At 44.9% G+C, this 11,270-nt stretch overlaps 1 protein-coding gene across 1 annotated transcript in view; it reads left to right on the top strand.

Moving 5' to 3' along the window:
• The window catches only part of LOC105563334, a 255,758-nt gene that overhangs the window by 231,710 nt on the left and 12,778 nt on the right, over positions 1 to 11,270 (top strand). The window contains exon 11 of the mRNA XM_012014842.1: positions 6,136 to 6,254. Within this exon, the coding sequence (XP_011870232.1) occupies positions 6,136 to 6,254 (119 nt within the window). The remainder of the gene's footprint in view (positions 1 to 6,135; positions 6,255 to 11,270) is intronic.

The following is an 11,270-nucleotide window of genomic DNA, read 5'->3' as shown; positions in this document are numbered from 1 at the left end:
GTCGTCCATATCGAATCAGACACCCTGTATATATGTTTTTTGTAAATCCTTTCGACTTCGAAGAAATGAAACTTTGGAGTACATATGTATGTAGCTACGCTTGTATCAACGTGTATTTGGCAAATCCGGTTGCCTCGTCGATAACAGTATAAGTCGAAATTTTAAGACTCTGTTTACTTCTCTCTGAAGTATTCCCACAGAGAAAGAGAATGTCGCGTATAATTTTCAATATTGTCGCAGAGCGAGTGTATCCGTAAAAAAAGAACACAACAAAATTTTATGGCATAAATTGGAGAACAGCTTGGTTGCGCACGTATTTCCTCTCGTAGCGTTCCTATAATCGCATGGGTTTTACGATGGGAGAATCTTTCGATTACGCAGTAAATTCTCGTGTTTGATTAAATAACTTTAGAAGAGCGCGCGAAACGCGAACGCATATTGTTTTTTACGCGAGCGTTAATATCCCGCGGAAAAAAAACCTGATAGCTTTCGCAACATTCATTCAACTTCTATATTTAATTTGCCGCTGGTTTACATTTTTGTTTCGATTTTTCTATAAATTGCGTAGCGTTTCTCTCGTAAAATATACATAGTGTATGTACACGCCGCGTGTGTCACGAGGTTGTTCGCTTCTCGAAATATTGTTGACACGCAAGTTTCACGTCTGCGCGCTCCGTGCGGCTGTAGTTTAACAAATTATAATAGTTCCTTCAATAACGTTGTAATGACAAACATTTAATTTCGTAGAATTACGCGAGAGAAAGATGTATATGTGCAACTTCACGAAGCTTTGTTTCCGTAGCAAAAATGCAACGCGTCATTTTTATTTCAAGGAAAATAGACTAGTTATATTCCGCGTATCATTCACGATACAAATCCTTGCGCGCAGGTCCGGTCACCACGTTAATACGCGCATTTTATGGATACGTCCTTTCGACGTCGTAAACATTTAATGCCGATCGATTTACTGCACGCGAATAATAATAAATGCAAGCGTGTGCTAGGCGTTGATAGAATACCGGCTAATCCGTTTAATACCCCGCGTTCTAGAATTTATGACTTGCAGCGTTTGGTCACAAAATGCTATCGCGACCGGCGAATTAGGGATAAATGCCGACAAAAGGGGGAAAAATGTTGGAACGTGAAACCGCACAAAGGCAGATAAAAGTTTATTTTGCGGTTATGAAAAGCTCATTAAATAGGAATTATATGATAAATATAAATGTGCGATTTAACACAAAAGCTTTGGATATTATTAATGTTAATAAAGTAATATATAATGCATTAGAATAGTATTATTGGAATTTATTAAAATATTAAATGCTTAATGAAACAGGGGATTAATTCTTTGCGTTTTACTCTATCTGAAATTATCCGTCGTTATACGATAAATTATTACGGCAGAAATTTTTATTCGTAATACGTGAACTCTTTCCGAGAGAGTCGAGATATCGATGTAAGAATGAGATACCTGATAAGAATTCAAGGGAGATAGAATAGAGGTCATATCAAATGAAAAACGTGACGAGAAAGATATTTGAAAGAAGATTTTTAGCCATACATATTGAACAGCGACGCAAAAGAGGGCGAGATGCATATTCCGCAATTTTTATGGAGAAAACCTTTTTCTCTAAATTCTTACTCCGACAATTATTCGGTCAGATGTCACGCCTTGTCGTTTCTCCACGTAGAACTTACAGGCGTACGTTCCGGTGATCTGAAATACGACTCGGAACGTGCTCGTAAGCCGCAACGAGAAAATACGGAAAATATACTTGTGCGTAATGTACACGAGCGTAGGGGAAAAAAGTTCATCGTTATCGGACGTGTGCGGGAGAGAAAGGAATTAAAAGCCATCCCTCGCATCTGTATCCGCGCGATCTGTATCCGTGCTACGGCGCGGGACGAGAGAGCTCGCCGAGCCGGTGCGCTCGGACGTCGAAGCCTCCGGAGACAGGGTTGACCAATCGGCCGTGGAAACAGGCTGCGGAGGGTCGAACGACGACAAACAAAGGTATCGCGTGATTCCTCTCGAGGCTGGAAGCCGGCGGTGACCCGCGAACCAGGATTCCAGTTGGCCGATGGGAGAGCCCGGAGAGATAAGTGCAAAGGGGACTTTCGTCGTCATCCTCTTCGTCGTCGTTGTCGTCGTCGTCGTCGTCGTCGTCGTCGTCGTCGAAGCAGCCAGCGGCCGCATGCATTATGCAAGCCGTGGGAAATGGACGGACGCGAAATGTCTGTCGCACGAACGCCCAGTCCGCCCCCGGCCCTTGCTGCATCGAGGGTGAACTTGATGCGGCCAGTACAAAAAAAAAACGAGGGCCGACCAACGAATGGCCAAACGAGAGATGCGCGGCCGGGCTAAGAGATTTCCCAGAAGAGATTTCGAGGCGCCGTCGCCGTCGCCGCTATCGATATGGCACGCGATCGATTCGCTCGGGGCTTACGCCCCGGCTTCTCGCTCTCCTCGACCGACAGATGCGCGCGGTAAAACGCCTGAAATATTGTGATAACGTCACGCGCACGTATACATGCCCCGCGACTCGGAAACTTTCCCAGTAGATTTCGAGAACGTATTACAATGAGACGTGCAAGGGCGTTGTCTTGATTTGGGACTTGATCCTTCCGGATGACGGCGGGGCGCAAGGATCTCTCGGCGCTCACGAAATTTACTCTTTGAAATGCGAAACCTTAGAGCACGGATGGAAACGCGCAATGGCGCGACTATGATTCATCTCCTCGCGAGATACGAAATTCATAAAACGTTTTGTATGAAAAATCGTCGGGAAAATGCCAAATCGAAGGCAAAAAGAAAACTACGTCACACGCTGCGTCGTCCACGCTCGACCGCGAAAACCGCGGCGGGGCCGCGGCTCACAGGTGTTCGCGGGGCTTCTCTCTCTCTCCACCCGGCCGTGAAACGAAGGGAGGATCGTTTCCACTTTCTGCTTCCGGGAGGAGTGATATTCGTCGCACGCGCGTTGCGCCTTGCTGACGCTACCGGCAGTTTTTAATCTATTTTAATTTCTAACGTTTGCCGTCCCGGTGCCAGCCGGTCCCAGGACGATTTATGCTTAGCAGCAACAGCGGCAGCAGCAGCGGCAGCAGGTCGTCCGGATGCAGCGTACGTACGTACGTGCCTATGGGACTGCTGCGTGTTTTATGTTGGCTAATCTCGTAAAAATTCATGCGAAATAACGCCCGTGCTTCATCCGCCTCGCACGTTCTCCAACCTCGCCGCCGCCTACAGCCGGGCACGTTTTCCATCGCGCGACTCGACCTGCGCCGAATTTCCGCTCCTCCCGCCTCTCGCGCGATACTCCCGAAACGGCATTAAGACGGTGCAAAATAAAACGAGGTAGGAGGAGGCTCGCCAAGGGGATTCGGTAAAGACGACAAAGTGGACTTTGAATTCTGTCGTATCGAGAATTACAAAAGGATAGTGCCAATGGTTATTCCGAATTTTATGCAGGATAAAACTGTCCGGCAATTGCATTTTCCGCATCAAGAGTTTCTCTTTGTTCAACTTAATTCAGTTCGCGGATTGGCTTAATTTAGAGTGGAATAGAAGGGAATTTTTGGAACCTCGTGAATGTCGAACGTGCGAGGAAAAAACGACGCATTGTCGCCCGGTCGACGTCCAAAGACGAAAACCGTACCATTGTGCGCCGCGTGCGGTGCATCATTGAGGGCGTAAGGTCTGGATCCGACCGGGCATCGCGATTATTCAAGTGAGTTGCCCAGAGCGCGCTCTATTTAATATCCGTCCGTGCATGGACACGAGATACATCGGGGATCAATCCGGTATGGCCATCAAGTAATTTAATCTTCACGCATGCCGTGCCCAACTAAAAGCCATCCCCCGTGCGCCCTGCTCGGGAGCAACCAATGAACCGACGCAGATCAACCGTATCGTGCTATCGCTTTATCCCGCGTGCTGATAAAGTATCCTGCCATCCCCGTGTGCGGGAGGTATCGCGATAATCAGGTATCGCTGGCTTGTAATACAGCCTACAAATAGCAAGGCATTTGTGACCCGTGTGCTCCTACAGCGATTATCCGGCATCCTGGGGTGTAATTCCGGAAGGATATTCTAATAAGTTTTATTTTACATCAAATGTACGTGATGATCCGATGGAATATCAACGTTTAAATATACAGCCATAGACGAAATTATCAGATACCCTCCTGATCGTTACACCGCAAATCTAAGGTCCGGTTTCACCAACTTAACTTTGAGCTTAGCTTCGTTCGTTCCCTGTCTCTTTCCGACTGTTACTTTAGAAGAAGACAGACGTGGATTAAACCGAGATTAAAGTTAAGCAACGTTTGGTGAAGCACTTTTTACACACTTTCTTCTGTTTAAAATCGCGAGACGTGACTTGATAAACGTTACTCGCGCGTTTCTTGCCGTGTAAAAATAATATTGTTAAATGGCAAGAAGCGTATAAGTGCTTTACCAAATTATATATATATATATATATGTGTGTGTATAAAAGTAACACACTTACAATTAGATTCCCCCATGTGCATACTGAATCTAATACTAAAAAGATTTTTATGGTTTAAAAGCTGTTCACTGCACAGAAGCAATAAACGCTTTACTAAACAATTTTTTTTAATATAAATTTTTCAGGTATTAGATTCGGTACAGTATAATAATTAAGAGGATGCCTAACAATTTTGTCAATGGCTGTAAGTCGATCCGTTTGATACAATTTAAGGACTCAGAATTTTCTATTTTCACATTTTAGATTACAATTATTGAACCACCAACATCTTGCTCGGACCTAAAGGCGCTCTCTCGCTTGTTTGATTGATATATAATGGTCTTATCTAACTTAATTTTTCTGTATTTAGTTTGATCAATTTTCGATTACTCGCGCTGTAAGATTAAAGCTTCCCTTTTTTACACCAAACTCGAAATCTTTTTATTCTTACATTTAATAGTAGCTTCGTCTGCATGTCTGCTTCAATCCACCTAATTCGAAAAGGCCAAACGGAACATATTTTTTTAAGTCTTTCTCGATAATCGTTTAAAATTGAAAAGGTACGACCCACTTCCCGCGGATGACCTGGATGAACTTGTTTGAGGGGATGTCGAACGTCACACCGGCCTCGAACGGGTGACGCGATATCGTTCGCCGTTGCGGCGAAGTTGCCGTTGGAAAATCGACGACGTAATTCCGGCGCTCATTCGAGCGACAAAGGGCGCGATCCTCCGGCGGCAGCCAGGAAAGGGCGTCCGATTTATCTTGCAAAACTAACTCATAGGCAATTCTCGCACTCGCGCCCGACTATCGAGGGCGGCTCCCAAGACGTCCATTTACAACTTTGCCCGGGGAAAATAGAGTCTTACGTGCAAGATTTACATCCTGCTTTGTGTCCCGGGCGCCCGATGTAACTTCCGCGGAGCACCCTTTCGCGCCCATGCGCGACGTGCCCTCGTCCCTCTCGCGCCCCCAGCTTTCGCCATAATGGTCGTGAATTAATAATTCGCGTCCAAGTTTCCGCATGCCCCGAACGTCCCCGATGAAAAGTGTCACGAATCCCGCATCCCGGTGCACGTGTATGCGCGCGCGCTCTGTAACGTACGTAAGCGGAAATCGGATCGATCATTATTCATAGTATGACCCCGGCGAACGTCACCATCGTTCCTCCGTATTGATTGCGCGGTCGTGATGCAAAGCCATTCGGCTATTTTAACGAGGGCCGCTCGCAATGAGATAAATTTTACACATCCCCGAGACTAGATCGGAATCTGAAATTGTCGCAACGTCCGACCCATTTTATGCCCGATTATTTGTCGAATCTGTCAATGAGTCGCGTAAAACGGTCCGCCTTGTAGATCGGACAAAATATCGCCACTCGAGTTTTCGTATATTCTAATCTGCGAGACGTGTCCAAGTGCTGAGGTTTGTAAAAACCGTCGACCGACGGCGCGAAGATTAAAACAGGTCCGCGTCGCTTTCGGTGGTTCGATTTATATCCGGTTTCGACCCCCGGGAAACTACCCGGCCACTCTCGCGAAAAGGGGCGAAAGGAGCGTGGGAAAAGCATCCCTCGCCGCGAGAGATTCAACCCCCGTGTGCCGAGCGCAAATGACGTTTCCCTCCTCCCGTTCCTCTTTTCCAGGTACGCGGAGCCGAAGCGATACTCGTCCAACGGCCGGGACATGACGGTGGTTTTAAGACGCGCCTCCAACAGCCCCACCGACGAGGAGTACATGGAGGTCTCGTACTACTTCCACGACGGTAAGTCGTAAAAGGGAACGAACGTGCCGCGGTTTGCCGGACGAGACCCGGGCTTACCCGGCACAAACTCGAAACAAAAGATTGCACGTCGGAAATTGGATTATGATGCGCGCCGTCGCGACGCGCCGCGCCGCGTCGCCGCGCAATCAAGCCGGCGCGCGCGTAAGCGCCGTGAGATCGCGAGAAACACACGCGCGCCCTCCGTCAGAGCGCTCTATCGCCCTATCGCCTGCGACGCAGGCTACTCTTTTCTTACCCGCCCTTCTTCCCTTCTCTCCCCTCTCTTGTTCATTACGAGTTACGAGCGCAATCGCGCTTCTTTACGCGCTTCCGAGAGGCTTCCTTCTCGTTTTACGTCTTCGAAAGCGGAAGTTTTAAAAAAGATCGCGCAATGAAGTTTATCCTATAATTTGATATCCCTCGTCCCGCGAGTTTCTCGAATAGTAGGAAAATTACATTAGTATAAATATAATTAAGATTATTAATTAAGACTTTCTCTTTCAATCTAATAGCAGCAAAGTCTTCTATCATGAGGTAGGCTCCTAATATGAGACGGCGGAGTCTGCTAAATTAATAGGCATCATCTGTTGGTTCCGCCATGAATTTATTGCTCTTGGAGTGAAATTTGTTTAATGGAAAATTTATCGTTAGATCGTGTAATTGTTGCGAGAAATGATTTGTGGATGAATTTGGATATTGGAAACCTGCTCTCTAAAAATCGATCAGTAGTGGATTATCACTGAAAACAGTCAATACTCACTGATTTACAGGTACAAGTGTATCACTACGATCTTCAGTAGGACACTTATAATTGTGAATTAGTGACTACTCGCCGTTTTCAGTGACAATCCACCGAATAACTTTTAGAGAGTGCTATCTCATATTAGAAGCCTGTCTCGTAATAGGAGACTTTCCTCTATATTTCTTTGTTTAATAGCACACGGTCCCCTCGTGTACGGTCGTAGTCAGAGAGGTTGTCCGTCGTTTTACAATAAGTTTTCAGAATATTCGTATATGTATATCGTTGCATAGATATTCGTACATATCATTCCTGTGGGATTTGTTTAAATTTAAGGTTGGTTTGGCAACACCGAGAAGGAGTTGCCAAACTCCGGAGTTAGATTTAATTCGAGCTTTAATATAAAATAATAGATAAGGTGGAGTGGGGTAAAACCGACCCAGAAATTGTAAAGTATACTTTAAACTGATGTATTTTCTATCTATTCCACTAAAACCTAATAATCTTAGTGTTTTTATTTAGCGCATGGTTTATTCTTTAAGTTGCATTAATTTGGATTAAAAATAACTTCTGAAACTTATGATTTTCTTAATAAATTAAAAACAGTGCTACTAGGGCGGACTTGCCCCGGAACTGGGGCAAAACTGCACCTACCTGTTTAAAAATTATTGAATATAATATAATATAATATAATATTTTATTACTATAAAGGAAACTTACCTTACTATACTTTGTGCCTATCGAAGATAAACACATAGATTTGTAAACTATTGCTTAAATTATCGTTTTATAATGCTTAACTCAATCTTTGCTCTGCACCTGGAAACACCATGAACTTTCTCGAACGAGTTAAACGGGGGATTCACAGAATACATGGCGGCCACCTATGTTGATCATTTAATACTAACCAAAGGAAGATTTCTACCTTACAGTTGGTACAATGCAACGTATATTCGAATAAATAAGGGCCTAGTGCGGATTTGCCCCGTGTACGGATTTACCCCACCGCACCTTACAACTCTTCAGGGGTCTTTTCACTTTAACGGCCTAAAAACTATGCTTATCCTTAACAATATTGTTCAAATTATGACAAATGTTTTTTTTGGTGTTATTTAAGAGTGTCCTAATAAATCCCAAAAGGATTTATTTCATTGTATGGTGTATTTACTGAGAAAAAAATTGTTAAAGATAAACACAGTTTTGGGGCCGTTAAAGTGGAATGATCCCTTAAGTAGTCTCTCGGTACTCGCGGAACTCTTGGCGTGATTCTCTCTCTACCGCGCACGTCTTATCTCTACACGCCAACCGTACTCTGGGAAAAAAAAAGACAGTTAGCAACTCATTTTGGGGCCCACAATTAGTAATCGAATTATTTGGATTGTTCGTAACTCTACTCTGGGAAACATTTTGACCGTTTTTTTTTGTAGTTAAGCAACTTAACATTTTAGTTCGTGCCTCTTAAGTGAAACTTATCGTTGCGTTACTGAATATCGACAGAACTAATTGAGAGAACTAATTAGTGTTACTTTAAAATCGTGGACATAGATAGAATAGCTGATTGCGATTTTCAGTTACGCGGGGTAAAATTCGTAAAAGCTTAGAGTTACGAACAATCCAAATCATTCGATTACGAATTGTGGGCCCCAAAGTTAGCCAGTTGCTGTCTCTTTTTTTCTCAGAGTAGTTAGCCGATGTCACGCGAGCGACGAACGGTTGTCAAACTTAACACCCTGCAGTTCCTTTGCTATAATAATGTGTCACTGCACATATCCGTGAGCGAAAGCTATAATCTCTCGCATGATGGACTGCATTTCCGAAATTTATCGTAGAACGTCGGACAACCTCTCTGACCACGATTGTACAGTAATGCTCGCCTTCCTTTGTTTATAAAGCGCGAAAAGCGATCGATTGTCGCGACGATGTGTCAACGTCATTTTCGCGACCGGCGCAATTTGCACCCGCAGTCCTATCGTCCCGATTGGAGTTTTTGCTTCTCGAGTAGCCGACTGCGGCGCGCCCAAACCGCTAATTACGAGTAACTAATTACCGTAAATACGCCTCGGCATATATCGATGTCAAAGCCTGGTTCTCGCCTCCCTCCCCCCCCCCTCCCCCTCCCTCGCCCTGCCTCGCCCCCTCTAATCGGATGAGCGTAGGCACGTCCGGACAGTAATCCTGAAATTCGCTTGGCACCCGACCGGAGGGATTCTGGTTGGCTGCCGGAGGACACATTCACGATATCGACGCGTCCGTCCTCGGCAAAAACAGCGGTCGCGCTTAATTCCGTTTCAAAGATTAGATTTAACCCCCGATTAAGTAGCTACGACCTTTTCCTTCGCCGGGCAATCCCGCGGAGATTAAAACGAGAGCCCGGGTATATTATACGCGCTCTCGGTATATCGGGGGCAACTCGTAATTATTCGGATTGGTCGGATAATTATTCGCCCGCGACTGTTACGGTTATTTTGCAAAGTAAAGCCAGACTACCGCGTATCACAGGCTTGAAAGCAAATCTAAATTCAAAGCGGATAACGGCGTATGTGCACCGCGATTTTCAGTATAGAACTTTAACCGTATAACGTTTTGCGCACGAGCGATATACAGAGGATATAACGAATAATATGGAATAATATGAGTAATACACTTGCGACAGGATATTAATAGCAATTTCACGCTGAAATTAATTAATATCTTAATACTTTGTTCTCAAATAAAAATTGCTTCCCTCGTAACGACGTAACGCCGGAGAGTTTCTTCTCCATTTATCGTTTTCTCTCTCGTGAATTCGAGCGGCCTTCATCAGCCGCTTTCATCAGAGTCGCCAAACTCGAATCGAGCAGGCATTTTGGTACACGAGCTAATCATGCGCGAGATAAAATTTTAACGAACAAAACGAAACGCGGACAGCAGTAATTGAATTTTGATATCGACGAGATTTTAAACGTCGACCGAATTTTACGACACATCATGTCGACATCAAGTTCTCGTTCCGATGAATTTTTTTCCTTTTTTTTTTACGTTGTCTATATAAAATGGCTACCAGCCTCGCTCGTATAGCCGGTAGCCATTCCGGGTTACAACAATCGTACGAGCGGGCGGCATATATAGACCCAATCATGGGCCATTATAAAAAAAAGGCGTAAATGACAAGAATCAAAAGCCATGCCTGACGACGGACTATCGTCGTCGATTCGATCGGTGATTGACGAGAGTGGTCGTGTCGTCGGTCGACGTTATTACGTTTACACGTGTTACACGTGTTACACGCCGTGCATTTTCGTGTCTCTCGCCGGTATCTCTCTATTCAATTCACCGCGATCGATGAGTACGGTCGTCGACGATCGGCGTGTTTGGGATCTTAAATAACAACGTTGTATTTAAACGGGGAAATGGGGCACGCGCGTCAGGCGTCGTTCGAATCGACCACGACTTTGTTCGTCAGTCCTTTTTTTTTTATTCCACGTTCATAACGACATCCCGCATAGGGGACCCTCGCTCCGGTCTCGTAGCTGTTTCATTTTTTCCCCCCTTGCAGAGGCGACCGTCGAATATCGAGACCGAACCGTTCTCGAATTCCGTTCTGCATCGGAATTCCGGTGCCTACCTTATCTCGCGCCGAGTGCGATCCGTACGGTGGAACATAAAACTTTATGCGACCCAGGGAGACCGATCTCCTTACGGGAAAGGGTTCGAATTCGACCGGGCGACCCCGAATTGCCGCGAATAGTCATGCGAAATTGCCGTGTAAGAAACGAAACGAGGGAATCCTGTCTGCGGAGTGAACTTCAACTCGAAATGAAAGTGCCCGTAAGACGTTTACCCAGTTATAACTCGCTGAAATATATACCCCTCTGACTGCGAGAAACTTGTGGAAAAAAATTAAGCTAAGAGGCGCGAGGAGGAGAGGGGGAGGGGGAAGTTACAAGAGTCCCGCGAGAATTCAGCGGATATGGGCGAAACGATAAAATGAAAATATTTTATATTCGAGATAGCCTTGGTGTAATTTTCTTGATTGGCACCCCGAGGATAGTAATCTCTTGGGATATAAATGTAAAAGTAACTTTTACGCTTCGTCATATGTCTCCCGTTCCATTTCTCCGTTTATTATAATAATTTCGTTAATTTATTCGTTTGCAATTAAGGTGATGCTGGAGTCTCTCTGTTTTACCAACATTTTTTATATAAGGATATCTTTTAATTGGCTTTACAGAATTGCAAATTCTTGTACACGATTAAAGTTCGCACAAAATTGAAAGTCAGCCTACTCGACTTTATAT

The sequence above is a fragment of the Vollenhovia emeryi genome, unplaced genomic scaffold (genome assembly GCF_000949405.1).
Source record: "Vollenhovia emeryi isolate VEMERY1.0 unplaced genomic scaffold, V.emery_V1.0 DF939178.1, whole genome shotgun sequence".
NCBI classification, from domain to species: Eukaryota; Metazoa; Arthropoda; class Insecta; order Hymenoptera; family Formicidae; genus Vollenhovia; species Vollenhovia emeryi.
Note: the sequence above shows the minus strand (reverse complement) of the source record. Positions and strands in the feature narration are given on the sequence as shown.